This window comes from Girardinichthys multiradiatus, chromosome X (assembly GCF_021462225.1).
Source record: "Girardinichthys multiradiatus isolate DD_20200921_A chromosome X, DD_fGirMul_XY1, whole genome shotgun sequence".
Classification (NCBI taxonomy): domain Eukaryota; kingdom Metazoa; phylum Chordata; class Actinopteri; order Cyprinodontiformes; family Goodeidae; genus Girardinichthys; species Girardinichthys multiradiatus.
In genome coordinates this window covers 15,988,243-16,003,078 of record NC_061817.1, presented here as the reverse complement: position 1 = coordinate 16,003,078, position 14,836 = coordinate 15,988,243, and the positions used below count along the sequence as shown (strand labels likewise).

The window sequence follows — 14,836 nt, the reverse complement described above, 5'->3', positions numbered from 1 at the left end:
TTTTTTTTTTTTGGAAAATAATTTAAATCATACTTCACTTTCTGTCCACTTCAAAATGATGCACTACTTTGTGTTTGTCTATCACAAAATTCAAATAAATTACACTGAAGTTTGTGATTGTAATATTACAACAACAAAAAAACTTGCAGAAGTAGAAATACTTTTGCAAGGCATCTAAACTGCTGTTTTTGCTTGCTAAGCATATCTTTGCTATTCCAGTGTTTGCAATGAGTTACATTTTATGAAATATGGTTAAAAAGAAACCATCATTGTTTCTTTGACCTGATGATCATTATTAAACTGAAAATTCAGGGTTGATGATTGTCTCAAACATTATGTAATTTGCCATTTTTAGCGTAACAGTTAAATCCAATTTTGTTACGTTTTCACCAAAAGTAGTCTGTATTTTAATTTGCTAGTGGTATTACATCTACCAAAAACTCCCATACAGTCTTGGCTGTTGACATTTAAGTGCAGTGTCACTCTTTAATGATATCTAAGCATGGATCCACAGACATTGCACTATTTTCCACATGCTTCTTCAGTCCCACACAGTCACTGAGCTTGTGCACCTTGTGCACACTTTGTCTGTCTTTGGGTGCCATTTGGTACTTCACAATATCAAATTTTCAGAGTAGGAAGCATGTTCCAGAGAAGGTCCATCCTTTGTTCATATTCCCTTTTTCCCTCTTAATCTGTGTTGTAGTCCATCCAGAGACAGTTACAGGTTCAGCAGACAGTCATTAGTAGTGTTACCAAGGAGATCTCACTGGACAACCAGGTTACTGACAAATAAATACTTAAACCAAAGGAGTCATCTGGCTTTATCGTTGGATATTTCCCACCTTGCAACATATTCTCCATGTGTCCCTGGAGGTAAAATACATGATGATAGGTTGAACACTTGCAATTCTTCCTACAGTTTTACATAATTTTCTGTTTACAAGGTTATTATATGGATTGGGGTTAAACTAAGACATGGGCTGATTAAAACAATATAACTCTGCATTATCACAGTATTTAAGTCAAAATGTAAAACAAAAACTACAACTTTATCAATTTACTTTAATTGAAAACTGAATAGCAACAATCATCCCTACTGCTGGCAAAATAACATAGCTTATGGTAGTTGTATTATAATAAATTTTTTTACTTTGATACACAGACTGAAACAAACACATAAAATAACCTCTAAATATAGTAAAGTTGAGGTGATTATTGCACAGAATATTATAGCATTTTGTTGTTCTGCCCTTTATAACAAAAGACTAGGAGTCTAATAGGCTGATATTGACTAGGTATATACTCAGGCTATTTGCTCAACCAATCAAAGCTTATCAATTGTAGTTTTAAAACAACATTACACTAATAGAAGAACTGAGTGGCACCACTTAGGTTTCTACACAATGTCAGTCAGGACATACTGTATTTCCAATAGCTGGATATGCCTGTCTTGTTAACCTTTCCTTCAGCCAACTGAGCAGCAGTGTGCACAGGGGCAGGACTAGTCTAGGCTCCATACTGTCGGAGACAATCGTTTCTCTGGCATATCATTAAAAGGACTTTAAATAGTATGAAGGAACATTTCTGTAAAACCTTTGAAATCTTGATACCAGTTACTGGCCTATGCCTATTTAGGATATGTATCTATCTTTATTTTGCACTTATCTGTGAGCTCACCTGGTTTAATTCCAGTCCTACATGAGCATTGCTCTCATTGCTGCCTTGCTGATCCGTATGCGATTCTTCCTCATTCTTCGTTTTGGAGGGTTTGGACGAACTGGGCGTCTGGGTTCTGTTGAAGCCGATGCTTTCTGTGTAGTAGCTGTGGTTGTTGTTGTCTCTGTGAGAGTGGAAGTAAAGAGAAAATGCAAAAACCCTTCTGATTACTTTTACTCTTCTGGTCATTTAAATATTAGTTATTACTAGTAGGTTAAACTAGCATTTAGTTTAACTTTGTGTTTTAGTCACTGAACAGTTTACTTCACACCTCTTTTGTTGTTTTACCTGTTTTTGATGTTGTATGCAGATGATGATGTTTCCTATGTTGGAGATGTTGACTGTGTGTCTCCTTTTCTTTCAGCCTTTCCTCCTCCTCCTGCTTCATTTTCTGCTGTCGCAGTAATTCCTTCTCTTCATTCAACCTTTTGTGGAGAAGGAGAAGCTCTTTTCTCTCAGCCTCTAATTTTTCCTCCTCGGTTTGTAACATCCTTTCCACATCCGGAGTCTCATTTTCTCTCCTTCCTGCCAGTTGTCGAGGCTCTGGATTTGGTTCTTTGGTCGGTCGGAACATGCTTTTTACTTCAATGAGGGTTTCCTCACTAGGATTGAACATGGCTTGAGGCTTCTCAGCAACACCATTATGGCTTCTAAAAGGTTTGGATTTGTCATCTTGCCCTAGAGGGTTATGCGTTTGTGTGTCTTTGTGTCCTGTTTTAGTATTGCCTTCAGTGCTGTTTAACCCGTCTTCTCCCAACCTTGTCTTTGCTTCCACACCCACATCACCCATAGAGGGTCCTGATTTGTCTTTAGAAACCTCAACATTCCTGCTCCCCACATTCTCCTGTGCCTCCATTTGATCTTCCGTCCCAAGAACCCTGGTAAAGTTATGAGCCCAGTGCGGAGGAAAGAAAACAGTCTCCTCAGACAGAGACACGTCTTCTCCAGCAACACTGTACCCATCTCCAGGATGATGAATGGTGTCTCCTCTGGGGTCCCATTGCTGTTCCAGGAAATCCTCCAGATCAGCCCTCTGATTTTGTTTCAGCTCATCCAACTGATGGAGTTTATTCTTGGAGTGCACCTTCACCTTGACAGCAAAATAAAATATTTAATATGCTGTTTCCTCAAGTTCAAACTATAGAAGCATTTCGCATATAAGTCATAAAATATGTAGATGGTAAATAGTAAATATTCTATTTTCTTTGCACTTATCCAGCATTTGTCTATCTTACAAGATACCCATACTCCGACAAGTCATGGCCTCAATGAGCTCGCTAACATTTTGACACATTGACACAGTGTCTGGTTAGAAAACCTGCACGCTCCCATTTACATGACACTTTGAGACTTGTCGTCAGAGATGTAGAGAAATCAGCTGGTGATCAGGACTGGCTGTTTCTGCACTTGACCAGATCTCAACAGGGGTTGTCATGGTCAGAAATTAAAAATAAAATCTTTTCTTCTGATCAATAAATGCACCATACGTGAGCGCTACCTGACAATAACAGTCTACATTAATGAAACTGTTACTAAGTGAAGTAAACTCAGTTAGCTATTTTCAGTATCAGGCATCAGAAGAAGCATAAAACCTGTCTATGTTTTCTACGGAGGAATGTCGACTGTTCAGGCAATTAGATGTCAGCAGATGACAGGAAGCTGAATGTATTACAGCAGTTTTTTAATTTCATCCTTTCAAGTATTACTAGCTATTTTGAATACTGCTGGATTAGGAAATGGTTGCAGCCTTTCAAAGTTATAGAGTTAATGTAAGGATCTACTAACTCTACAGGCATTACACATTGAAAATGTGAGTTATTATACTAGCCATACTAATTTTGCTAAATGATAATATAATAGCTAAACACAATTCTCAATATCAAGTCTGTAATCATTTTGTCTTTGTTTTCATATAAGAGAAAAATCATTTTAAGCTGCAGAGCTGTGTAATACTGACTGCTCTCTCCCACACAGTGAGACACTTCCTCAGCTTCTAACATAAAAAACACATTTAACAATCTAACACATCTAACTGCAATTTAGTTTTATTCTTTCTTCATTGTTAACTTGGTCACTACCTGTATTTTATGTAGATGTTGTAGAAAGAAATTACTATTTTGTGATAAAGTGCCTGTTACATTTTCAGATGCAAAACAATAACAGATATGCAAATAAAAGCACCAAGCTTGAATCTGTCTTGTAAATGAGATATGCTCTAATTGTTTTCAGTTAGGTTTTATTTACAATGTTTGTGTCATAACCTAGATGATTTTAATGGTTTTGGAGAGTTTTGATGAGAAAGACAGACAGCTATGTTTTATTGTTAAAATTTGCTATAAATAATTTTAGATAGATACATTTTCAGTTTATCCAGAAAGTGAAAAACTATTTTGTTGTTATTTAGAGTTCTTCAAGACAAACCAGAATTGGCTAAAATCAATATGCGCAGGTTAGAGCTTTACAAAATCGATGATTGGAAATCGGCCAGAAAATCTCTGATCATTCTATTTGCCTGCCACTCAAACATTTTGCAGACGGATCCCACCGAGCACATAGTAACAGCAGTCTCCAACAGTAGCAACTTGCTCTACCAACAACAGTGTTGCGGATTCTACAAAATCTGTTAAGGAATGGCCACAGGAATGCAACAAAAGGCCTTTTTTACATTACAGTACCACAATATGGCCTCTAAGACTAGTCCTTCTTTAAGCTACCTTTGTTAATGTGTTCTTACAAAATAAAGCTGGCAATGCAGAACCAATAAGTGACGGTAACACTGTTGAGTATAATGGACCATTGCCCACATCAACCCCCACTACACGGCTACTCACCAACGCATCTTTGCATCAACCATTTTAGCCGGCTCAAGGGCATAAAAGTCAAATTCCACCCACTATGCTGCCTCTGTCTTCTCATAAATCACACAGACACAGGAGGAGGAGTAAACTCAGTGGATAAGAATTTGATTAGGTTTGATAGTATCTGTTGGAATCAAGACCAATCTACTAAGACCACCCACCACATGGTAAAGTAGCTAAATTGATCTCATGCCAACACCAGATGTTTGTCAGTGCCCTGAAGTGTTAAGAGATGGTTTAGCAATACAGTATAACATATGGCTTATTATGTATAATGTACAGCAGGTATTAAGATTAAAGCCTTTATCCAGCAAACAGATAACTCGCAGAGTAAAAGCTGTACCTGTCCTTGCACAGATCCTGGGCTGTGTGTCTGATTTTGATGCAGGTGACTGTGCAGTCTGTGAGAGGATTTCTTCTTGAGTACAGCAGCACGCTGAGCAGACTGACATCTGCACTCCACATGATCCACGACTGACACTATAGCTTTACCATAAGTGGGTCTTTTGTTGATGTACTCAATCTTCATGACCTGGAGAGGTTGAAAAGTGGATGGGAGTTACTGGGAGGTACTCTGAGTTGAACAAAAGCACATTGCGTGGGGGTATTTAGGAATGGGTATATAAAGATATGCCTGTTTTATGTGCTCAAAAATTAAATGCTGCAAGACAACAAATGGAGGTAACTTTTTAATTTGTAAAATAACCTAAGCTACAATTTTGTTGTTTCTCATTGTGAGCTACGAGAAATCCACAGAGAAATCAGACGCTGACCAGCATTGGTCAATTTTATGCTTACCTGGCCTAATCAGTGATAGGCTGGCTAGAAACTAAAAATCCAGTTGTTTTTGCCCATTAGTAATTTTGAATTCATTAATTATAGCTAATACCAAAACTATTACTACTCCAGGGAGATTTAGATTTGACGTGATCTTTTAATTTGTCCAACAAGTTTCTTTTAGCTGGAATTTATAACAAATATTTTTGGAGCGGCCGAGCCAGATTACAGAACCTGCGGAGGGAGTTAAAGATTATGGTGATGGCTAGAGGGCCTTCCAATATCACAAGACAAATCATCAGACAATATGATGAAATGCAAAAAGCTGGTAAGCAATTATAAGAAGGCTTTGATTGCTGCAATGCTACCAAAGATTTCTCTAGGTTTACAAAACCCTTGAAATGTATCAATCAAAATGTTTTGTTACAACACTTTTGAGTCTCCAAGCACATATCTTGATGGTGTAAGTGTGTGTTTGTGTGTGTGTGTATGCTCATTTACCTGCAAGTATCTGGTGTGCGTGACAACGGGAACGCACTGCAGGCTCTTGGTGTTGCAGCAGCCAGAGCAGCGCTGAACTTCCACACACGGAGGCCACAGCAGAAAGTTGGCATTGCTGCGGTCTAACATGGCTCTGGTGACCTCGACCACTTCTGTGCGAACTTTACACTGAGCCTGCTGGGCGGGCTGAGCGTCTGAAGGAACAAGTGCAACACACTAAAGCTTCAGTGGCAACGTTGATATAAGCCCTGTCTGAAGTTTGATTAATGGACAATACGTTTTGAGAGTTAGAATTTTTTTATTGTTAATACACAAGGACTTGTATTTAAAAGAACACTCAAAGATCAACAAAGACCTGTTATAGATCACTGTTTGGAAATTGAGACTTCTGCTTTATAAAAACAATGACAAAAGGCTAATGGGAAAAGATTTTCTCCTGTCACTAAAATCATACCCATTAATCACCTTCCAGGCAGACTGGCAAAGCACTTCTTAGCCAACATAACTAATGAGAGTCCCTTTAGCAGAAATGATGCACTAAGATGTGGCAACGAACCTCATGGAATGCAAAATAATTGACAATTTGGAGTACAACCGAATTACCACCCCACAACCAAATAAAACGAGAGATTTGGCTTACCGAGGCTCCGTGGTAATCTGTGACCTCCATTGGCTGCAGAGTTACCTTCCTCCTCATCTGAGACAAAAACATAAACATCGTTTATCCCACTAGAGCAAGCTAAATACTTTTTGCTGTGTGGATAGAGACTGGGGTTGGAGTAGTACTATGGTCTTAAGGTGTCACAGTTTATACCTGCAGAAATATAATAGTTTCTACAGTTGAAAGTTCTCCTAATGAGATGGCAGAGGAAGGGCATGAGCTTTGTAGTTCTTCAAGCTGTGTAGAGCATAGAGTTAATGCCGTGCTGGCCCTTCTCCACTCATTGCTGTGCACTGCCAGTAAGCTGGCTATATGAAGGCTACTACACTTATTCCCAGCTGACAAGAAAGAAAAAGATTGCCTGTTCTGTAATATTTCCAGTAAAGAAAAACATGGCAATGCATATTAAGGAGACACTTTTTAAAATCCACAGTTGTAAGGCTAGGCTGTTAAGCAGCTTATTATTGACTACCTAAGCAGATAACCCAACTAATTAGCCAGCTGACATCAGTTTACTATAATTTCATTCCTCTACTGTTTTAAAATCCTCCACAACACGTACACGGAAACTGCTGCATTATTTTATGCATTTTTATTTTAAGTCAGTGTTTAAATACTATGAAACTGTGGTTTTTTTGTATTCATGGTTATCATGCTGTGAGAATCTCATTCCTAATAGAAACCAATGTAAAGTTGTTTTCTGAATCTGTTTCAATATAATTAGAACAACCGCAAAGCAAGTAAAAAACAAATCTAAGGTGGAGTTTATTGCTTATTAGAAATGTGTTGTTAAATTATTTGCACTTTATGGTGTTTGGTTTATCACTGGGAATGTTTTCTTCTTGCAGTTAGGGTAGAAACAGAGCAACTTGTCAAACATTTGTGTAACAAGATCTTGTGTCACGCAATATTAAAGTCCACTATATTTCTGAACCCATGGTATGAAGGTCAGTGTTTTGGACTTGAAACCTTGTCTGTTATTTTGCTTTGTAGCTATGAATCAGGTGCCTATCTCATACTTTTTAGGGAATCTGGACAGCATTTGATCAAATCTAGTTAAAAATCAAACATTTTTTTGAGTGCTCACGCCTAACCAGATAAGTCTACACTAAGACTGTGCATTTAATTAAAAATATTGTTCAATTTTAACTTACAAATTGACCAATAACAAAACATTCACAAATCTTTTTGTGATCACTTTGTTATAAATGCTGCACTGTTGCCCTGCGATGGACTGGCGATCTGTCCAGGGTGTACCCTGCCTCCCACCCATAGACTCCTGGAGATAGGCACCAGCTTCCCTGCGACCCACTATGGAAGTGGTAGAAAATTACTGACTGACTGATCACAAAAACTACATAATTCTAAAAAAGAAAAGATAATACTATTGTTCTGGCATATACCATTGTGCAAGTTTGGTCTTATTTTGTTCTGTCTCTTGTCTGATGTAGGCTTCTGTCCCTTTCCAAGGCCGAACAATTATGCTTTGGACGGTCATGTTCTGAAAAGTCAGTGCAAGTAAAGAAAGACGACAAGAGGAGCAGCAGCAGCATCACTGTGGATTGACACATGCTGCATATGGCAATATTTTGTACCTGAAAAAGTCAGAAAAGCAACAACAAAATCTGGAAAGATACTTAATATTAGAGAGGTGAAATGACCAGCACCCAGTGGTGACACCAGCAGCATTTAGCAAGCAAAAAAAGGTAGTCATTTGTGTGATAACATTAACATGCAAAGTGCTAGGGATGTGTGAATACTTCTCTTGTAAAACATATTTTTTACAAGAAAATAAGAAAAAAAGAGACAAATTTTAAAAAAGGGGCATCCAGAGAATGAATTTAGATGCCAGATTACAAAAGATTTTTGGTTTAAACTTTCATCACAATATCATTAAAACTGATTCTATGTGTCTGTAAAGTTAAAAAAGCTTTGGGTCTTTACCTACGGAGTCAGTGAGCAGCAGCAGCTGGAGGTCCTCTATGGAAGTGATAGGGCTGTTTCTAACCAGCTCCACCAGGGCTGCAGGCAGAGCGTCCTCCTAAAATACAACAATAATATCAGCCATAATAAAAAAACACTCTGAACTCGCAATGCAAACACGCAAAACAGAGATAATGTATGTTGTACATCATTCAGAAGCTCACATGAGCATATTAATCAGTATGAGACGGAATAAAACTGCAGCACTTCTGTAATTTTGGTCGTCTTTAAAAGCATCTGACCAAATATTTCCAAAGTATCTAAATAAAAACCTCAGAACAGATCAACTTTGTGATTCTAGAGATCTGACTGTGGGTTTAACCCCCTCCTTGGTCATTAACAGGCAAGAGACAGCCTGCAAGGGAGGGGGGAATTAACCAAAGTAGACACACAATGGTCACTAAGAGCAGGGTGAATGACTATTGGCGTTGTGTCTTCTCATCTGCTAACATTTAGGGGTCAAAGGAGCAAGAAAGCAGTCAGGAAGTGGGGGAAGGAGTGATATAGAGAGGATGAGAGAAGGGGTGCATCTGGATAAAAAAGGGGGAATAATAGATGAATAAGAGTGAGGCTGAAATGGATAGGGATTAGACGTGGGTTGAGGCTCTTCCTAATTTTGGTTTAAACTCTGTGAATTGGGTTCACTTGATTTGTTGTCTTATCTGGAGAACAGACGCCAATACAAATATTTTAAACAAGTTATGTTGCAAACAGCAATTAAATGTTTAATGAATGCAGTCCCGTAAATGTAACTGGGTAATTTCATTCAGCTTCTGGAGAACATACTGAATCCAAGCAGCTAGCAGGCATCCGTGCATGAACATGCACTCTAACCCTACGCACACCATTCTACAGAGTCAGATAATACAACAGGGAAATGCCCGCTGTATTACACTCACATCCCTTTCCACTAGCTCCACCGATGCCCCTGAGGACTCATCATGATTATTTCCTCTCTTTGCCAATGGAGCGAGCCAGCCGACTTGGCTAATTGTGTCTGATGGTAATTATAGGGTGTGTGCCTTTGTTCGCAGTGGTGCCTGCTGACACGGCAATTTCTGTCTAAGCAGGAAATATTAAATAAACACCTCGACTCGGGCAAACAAACAGATGCAGAGTGGTCTGCCAGAAATGGTAAACATGCGATTACATGAATTTGACAGAAAATCTGGATTTTATAAGATATTTTCACATCAAACGTCATACTCCTTGAACTTTCTGTCAGGTTGCAAACACAAACTTATTTTATTGGGATTTTATTTGATAGAGATAAATTGTTAAATAGAGCGTAACCGTAGCGTAGAATTAGTGGAATTAAAATGACCCATTGTTATGAACATTTTGAAATGTATGAAACATGTGGTTGTATTTGTTCAGACCTCCTGAGTCAACTCTTTGTGAAACAACCTTTCACTGCAGTTACAGCTGTATATTTTTCTAGGTCTGTCTCTACAAGCTTTGCACGTCTATAGACTGAAATGTTCTTTATTGCAAAATTGCCCAGACTTCATCAGATTGGATGGAGAGGGGCTTTGAACGTCAATTTTTCTAGTTTCACCACTAATTCTCAATTGTACTTATGTCTGAACTTTGACTGGACCATTCTTGCACATGAACATGCTTTAATCTAACCCAGAGATGGCCAACCTCAGTCCTCAAGAGCTGGTGTCTCTGCGTGTAATATATGTGCCCTGCTGAGATGATGACTTACTTCTCTGTTTGATCAAGTTCTGCAGAGGCCTACTAAAATCATTTGATTCAGGTGTTTAACCAGGGAACATCTAAAACATGCAGAATATTGGTTCTTAAGGACTGGAGTTGGACACCCTAGCTCTGAGCAATTCAGCTGTAGCTGGGGTTGTATACATAGAGTTGTTGTCTTGCTGGATATTGAACCTCAACCAAAGTCTCAGGTCTTAGCTTCTTCAGAGAAACCCATTTCCTGCTTCTCTTTATAAAAATGCCCATCACACTTTTGTGGTTGTAACAGGCCAAAATGTGAAAAAGTTCCAGTGGTTAAATATACTTCCACAAGGTGTATACAATTAACCTGCTTCTAATAAGGGTTGTCTCATGGCAGTCTCGAAATTGGCATGGCTTCCCCCAAAACAAACTATATTCTGCTGCAGATCTAAGAAAACGTAAGTCATCTCGCTCTTGTTATTTTAAACAGTTTAAAAAACACCAATTTTGTCATAAACCAGTCGTTAGCACCTGAGGCAATATCTCATCTCCCTGAAGAGCCTGCAGACACCCTGAGGAGTCCCAGGTACAGGCAGCGGCTGCATCCCGAAGGGGAAGGAGAAGGAGGGAGAACATCTAATCGTACATAATTAGAGGGTCGAATTTGCTGGCGGCAGTGCAGCAGCAGACACAGCACATGTAGGAGGTTTCACATCCAGGCTCAGAGAGCATGCCAGCACGTGCGCAACATAGCAGCGAGTGAACAACTGGGAGTTTAATTAATTCCACAGTCATAGTTTACCTTTTAGCCAGGAAAAGGGGTGCTTTGCGCAAAAGTATATTTTTGACATTTCAAATTTTTTTCTCATATATGGCAAGATGTTCATTATTTTTTTCTTTTAACAAGTAACAGAACGTACAGCTGTGATGATTTCCCAGCTGCGAATCCTTGATCTTTAAAATTAGACCTGGGGAATTCCTGGTTGTGTACCTCAAAGCTTAAACAACTTTCCCCTATAAAGTACAGTCAAATTTAAAATGTCCTTTCTATGTGGTAACTGCTAACGATAGAAGATGAGAAGACACGTTGATGACAGCAAGCTAAAGCCATCCCTCACAGATCAAATATCTACCTTTATGTGAGGATCTCAAAATCATGGCAGACTACATGGACTACATAAGCTTACAGTCTTGTAGGAATGCCACTCTAACAGCATGATAAAACAGATCCCTTTTATTTTCTGTGTATATAACACCACTTCCCATGACCAACTAGGCTGATTTGTACTTCAACCCAGTTTAGTTTTAAAGGTCAGTGGCACAGACTAATCATTGTTGAGATGACTTGCCTGGTTCAGGCACACAGAAGAAATCAGTGGAAGCAGAACAGCTGATAAAATCCAACCTGATATCAGCTTCAGATTCTTTCAGGAATAAATTTGCTGTTTTTCTTTTTTTGTGGTCAAGTCTCATTTGACCTACATAGGACCCTTGGTGAGGTTTAGATTTCCTGTTTGAACAGAGCTGATGGTCAGACTTCATCCAACTCTAGCGCTGCGTTCTAGTTTTATTGCTGCTTGGTTTTGGAACAAGCTTCATCAGCAGATATGCACTGTAATGAAGCAAAGACTCAAAAGTGTTGACCAGAAGTAAAAACACAAATGTAAGGGAATCGATGGTATTTAGAGCTAGATGTTGCAGCTTGATGGTGCTCTACATCTTGATTAGCACATACACTCTAAAAAATTGTGATTTATTCCTTTAACACAAATTTTAGGTTTATGCTGTTGGGACATACAAGTTGGGTAGCCTTAACCAAACATATGATCATGTATGTGTTTTATAACCATTTATGTGCATGGATATAAGCATGGATATAAAACTGAGATCCAGTTTGTTGGATTAGACAAGAGACATAAAGAAGCCTCATTACATGACCTGTATGTTGGGCTAGCAACCTAAATCACCACAACAGATTGAAATAAGAGATTAAAAAGAAATATTTTGCTGCGTGAGTAACATTAATGTCAGTGGGTTGAGTTAATAACTTTAGTTCAAACTAAAGAACTAGTTCAATTAAGATAACATTTTCTCTTGCGGAATAGCTAGTAGAAGCTAGTGCCAGCTTGGTTCAACATTTACACTTTAACTAAAGCATTAGCCATGAAGTCAGTATAGACAGGATATATTTTAAACAGTGTTATATGGTGATATTGCAGGAATTTTGCTATCCAAATGTAATTGTTTTCCTACAAGTCTTGTTAGACATTATGATATTGTCATCTATATTTTCAGATTTCTATTTAACTTTAATGCAGTTTGGTAAGAAAAACTAAAATAAAAACCATTCTTTGTAAGCTGCATGGTGGTGCAGTTGGCACAATGTCATTGTCTGCTTTTTCTTTTTGGCATGTGGTGGGTCCGTTTGCATTGCAGGGTCAGTGGCACACTTGCTCTACAAAATGGGAACAGAGAGATATTCCTCCTGTTGCACAGTTGACTTTATTGAATCAATGGGACGGCAGTTAGCTTTGTTACTTCGAAGCCTGACAAGTGGATTTCTGTGTGGCCATTGCATGTCCTCCCAAACACTGCGTGGTTCTGTTCTGGGTACTGCAGTTTCCCCCGACCTTCCAAAAACATGCATGTGAGTTTAATTGGTCTCTCTTTTTACTCTCAGGCATGTATGTGGATGGTTATTTGTCCTGTGTGATGTTAGGGTGCATTCACCCCCACAACCATGCGAGGTAAAAACACATATAAAAAAGTAGATTGATTAAAATCATTCATTTTTCCTTATATATAAATAATTAATATTACTATTCCTAAATATTTCCCTAAGTATTACGAGTAGTATTATTGCTTAGTGATTCAAGTTATGGTAGTCTTAATGCTAGACATCAGTCACCATTTTTTGGGTTATAAACCAGGAAAATCCATTAATGAATTGTGTTAAATCAGGGGATCGGTGTTCCATGTTGGACCGAACTTGGGTACTTTGTAACCCATCAGTTTATTCAGTTTATTAGAGTGTATGAAAGCATCACTTCTAAATTAACGTCGCCCTCTTCCTGGTTACATTAACCACTGGCTCTTCATTTTTCTGGTCCCACAGCCTCTATTGTGGGAAATAATGGGTGTTCTCTGTAACAACTAACCACCTCACAGGAAAACCTTTAGTGTATGCCGAAGCAGGTGCACTAAATCTTGTGTTTCATGGAAAAATACATTTTACATCAAAACATGATCAAACTAAATAGTTAAGGCACAGAAACCTCAAAAATTCTCACCTAGTGATAGGTTGTTGTTACGATCATTGGCAAATTAAACGCCAATAAATATACTTTAATATTAGCCTAAGTTATTTATAAGTGTTTATTTTTCAATACAGCCTTAATAGTCATCTAAATGTCTAACAGAGTGTAAGCTCGAGGTTTTCTGTGATATTTCTAAGGTGGTGCGGCAGGTTTATTAGGTGTCGCAGTAAACTTCGTGATTCCTTTATTTTATTTTTAACTCACCTCGGCCACGCCAAACTCCGCACACGCCGCCAGCAACGCGAGCAGCAGCAGCTGTACCCACGAGCTCATCTTGCTGCCCAGCCTCGAGCCTCTCCAACGGACCGGGCATTTATGGAAGCGCGAGCGAGCCTCTCTCCTCAGCACGGCGCGCGGGCAGGAGGGGGAGGAGGAGGCAGCGGCTCCCCTCGCGGAACTACGCGCGCCTGTGAGCTCTGTCCTGCTGCGTGACCCCCTTAGCAGAGTCCGCGGAGGAAAAAGGTGCTCCAAACTCGTTCAGTCCCACTCAAAACGTAAACCCGTTGCGATAATACAGCTCCAGCTTTTACTTCTTGGCTTTTTTTTTCTTTCTAAAACCCAATATGTTTTTCTTAAACTTGTTTATAAAACCACTCAGTGTTCAATTTTCCTTGTGTAGCTTCAGGGGAAAAAAGAGAGCTCAAAATTCAATAAATAAAAAAATAAATGAAAATATTAAGAGACATTCCTATGCAAAAAGGTTCAAACTTCACGAAGAGACACGAACGAATAGGAGCAGAGCTACGAAACGTTTTTTTTAAGCATTCCGATGTTAACATGAACTTTTAAAAACAGTCCAAAACAAACAAAAAAAAAATTTAAAATCGACTTCTCTTTCCATCAGTCTAATGTCCATCCTCCATTAACCGTGAAGCGTCTCAGAAACCAGCTCCACTGCTGAAATGTACTGCGGCAGCTCAGGATGGTGGTTTGCTCTCTTCTTCTTCCAAGGAGTCTTATCAGCGAGCAAAGTGCTGTGTGGCTTATGCCCTGGACCAGCCTGATTACGCTGTGGTGATGCTGGTGCTGTTAGGAAGGGCTGGTTTCCAATAGACTCTATTGCTCGGCTCCTTCCCTCTCCCGCCCCCTGTCTGAAGAATAAGTCATAATCTGCGTGCAACTGAGCGACATCATTGTTGGTGTGCAGCACTAAATTCTCAGTCTTGATTTATGCAGATAATTGTGAGCCAATAACAAGTTGTTTTTGTCTATTTGTGTGTTTGTATGGGTTGTCCAGCTGACTTTGGAGTCTGCTACCTAAGATACAAATAAATTGTGTTTGTAATATTTTTACATGTTATGAGCGATAGATGGTGAGGGAAAAATCTTATATTTAT

At 38.9% G+C, this 14,836-nt stretch overlaps 1 protein-coding gene across 2 annotated transcripts; it reads right to left on the bottom strand.

Moving 5' to 3' along the window:
• Nucleotides 1-533: 533 nt before the first annotated feature.
• On the bottom strand, nucleotides 534-14,496 carry LOC124863539. Of its 2 annotated transcripts, XM_047357951.1 has the most exons (8): nucleotides 13,704-14,496; nucleotides 8,461-8,557; nucleotides 6,496-6,552; nucleotides 5,856-6,049; nucleotides 4,921-5,109; nucleotides 2,008-2,809; nucleotides 1,681-1,843; nucleotides 534-870 (listed from the first exon to the last, which is right to left on the bottom strand). In XM_047357951.1, exons 1-7 carry the CDS (start codon nucleotides 13,770-13,772, stop codon nucleotides 1,698-1,700), a joined length of 1,554 nt encoding a protein of 517 aa, XP_047213907.1. In that variant the 5' UTR covers nucleotides 13,773-14,496; the 3' UTR covers nucleotides 534-870; nucleotides 1,681-1,697. The 2 variants fall into 2 exon arrangements, with proteins under 2 accessions (XP_047213907.1, XP_047213909.1); XM_047357953.1 differs by lacking the exon at nucleotides 13,704-14,496 and having other exon boundaries at nucleotides 8,465-8,545.
• Nucleotides 14,497-14,836: the final 340 nt, after the last annotated feature.

Coding starts and splice junctions, on each gene's coding strand:
- LOC124863539 (XM_047357951.1), bottom strand. CDS start 13,772: ATGAGCTCGTGGGTACAGCTGCTGCTGCTCGCGTTGCTGGCGGCGTGT. Junction 8,558..13,703: donor CGGAGTTTGGCGTGGCCGAG/GTGAGTTAAAAA, acceptor GTTGTATTTTAG/GAGGACGCTCTGCCTGCAGC. Junction 2,810..4,920: donor CAGGATCTGTGCAAGGACAG/GTACAGCTTTTA, acceptor TTTGCTGTCAAG/GTGAAGGTGCACTCCAAGAA.